General features: G+C 52.9%; 1 protein-coding gene across 1 annotated transcript in view; it reads right to left on the bottom strand.

The window, feature by feature from the left end:
• EMH_0040610 (uncharacterized protein) overlaps nt 1–596 on the bottom strand; it is a gene marked incomplete at both ends in the record, with an annotated part of 8532 nt that overhangs the window by 410 nt on the left and 7526 nt on the right. Inside the window, 1 exon segment of the mRNA XM_013495522.1 lies at nt 3–596. Within this exon segment, the coding sequence (XP_013350976.1) occupies nt 3–596 (594 nt within the window).

Here is a 596-nt window from a genome sequence, read left to right as displayed (position 1 = left end):
GGCCGTCGTTCAGCATCTTCTCCTCTGCATCCGTGGTCATAAACAAGTCCTCTTCAGTTTCATCTGCAGGATCTTTATCTGTTTCTTCTTTCTGTTCCGTTGCATTTGTGGTGTTGTGCCTATCCGCACTTGATCCTCCGCCCCCCGCAGAGGGAGAGGTCTGGTGCGTCCGCGGAGACCCTTGGGCGCTTGTTTTTTCTGAGCCGCCGCCATGTGTGGGGGTTTCAGGCTTGAACCCCTCACCCGCAATCTCTGGAAAGATAAGAGCTAGTCTCTCTGCATCGTCCTCTGCACGCATGAGCCTTTGTTCCTCTTCTTCCCTTTGTCGCTCTTTCTGCAGTCTCTCCTGCAGCAGCCGTTCTTCTTTGCGGCGTTCCTCTTCCTCCAGCATTCGCCGTTTTTTTTCTTCGTTTCGGTGGTGGCCCTCGGCGATCTCTTTCTCTACATCCACAGTTATCAGTCCGTAGTGTCTACTGAGGAGTCGGGCCTGCTTCGCTACACCCGCATAGGACGGGCCAAAGAGGTATACATTGGTGTTGCGAGGTAGGGCTGGGTGTGCATCAACATATTTCTTTGGGTCTTTGAGAAATTTTGCA

Source organism: Eimeria mitis, genomic scaffold (genome assembly GCF_000499745.2).
Source record: "Eimeria mitis Houghton genomic scaffold, Emh_scaff1618, whole genome shotgun sequence".
Classification (NCBI taxonomy): domain Eukaryota; phylum Apicomplexa; class Conoidasida; order Eucoccidiorida; family Eimeriidae; genus Eimeria; species Eimeria mitis.
Note: the sequence above shows the minus strand (reverse complement) of the source record. Positions and strands in the feature narration are given on the sequence as shown.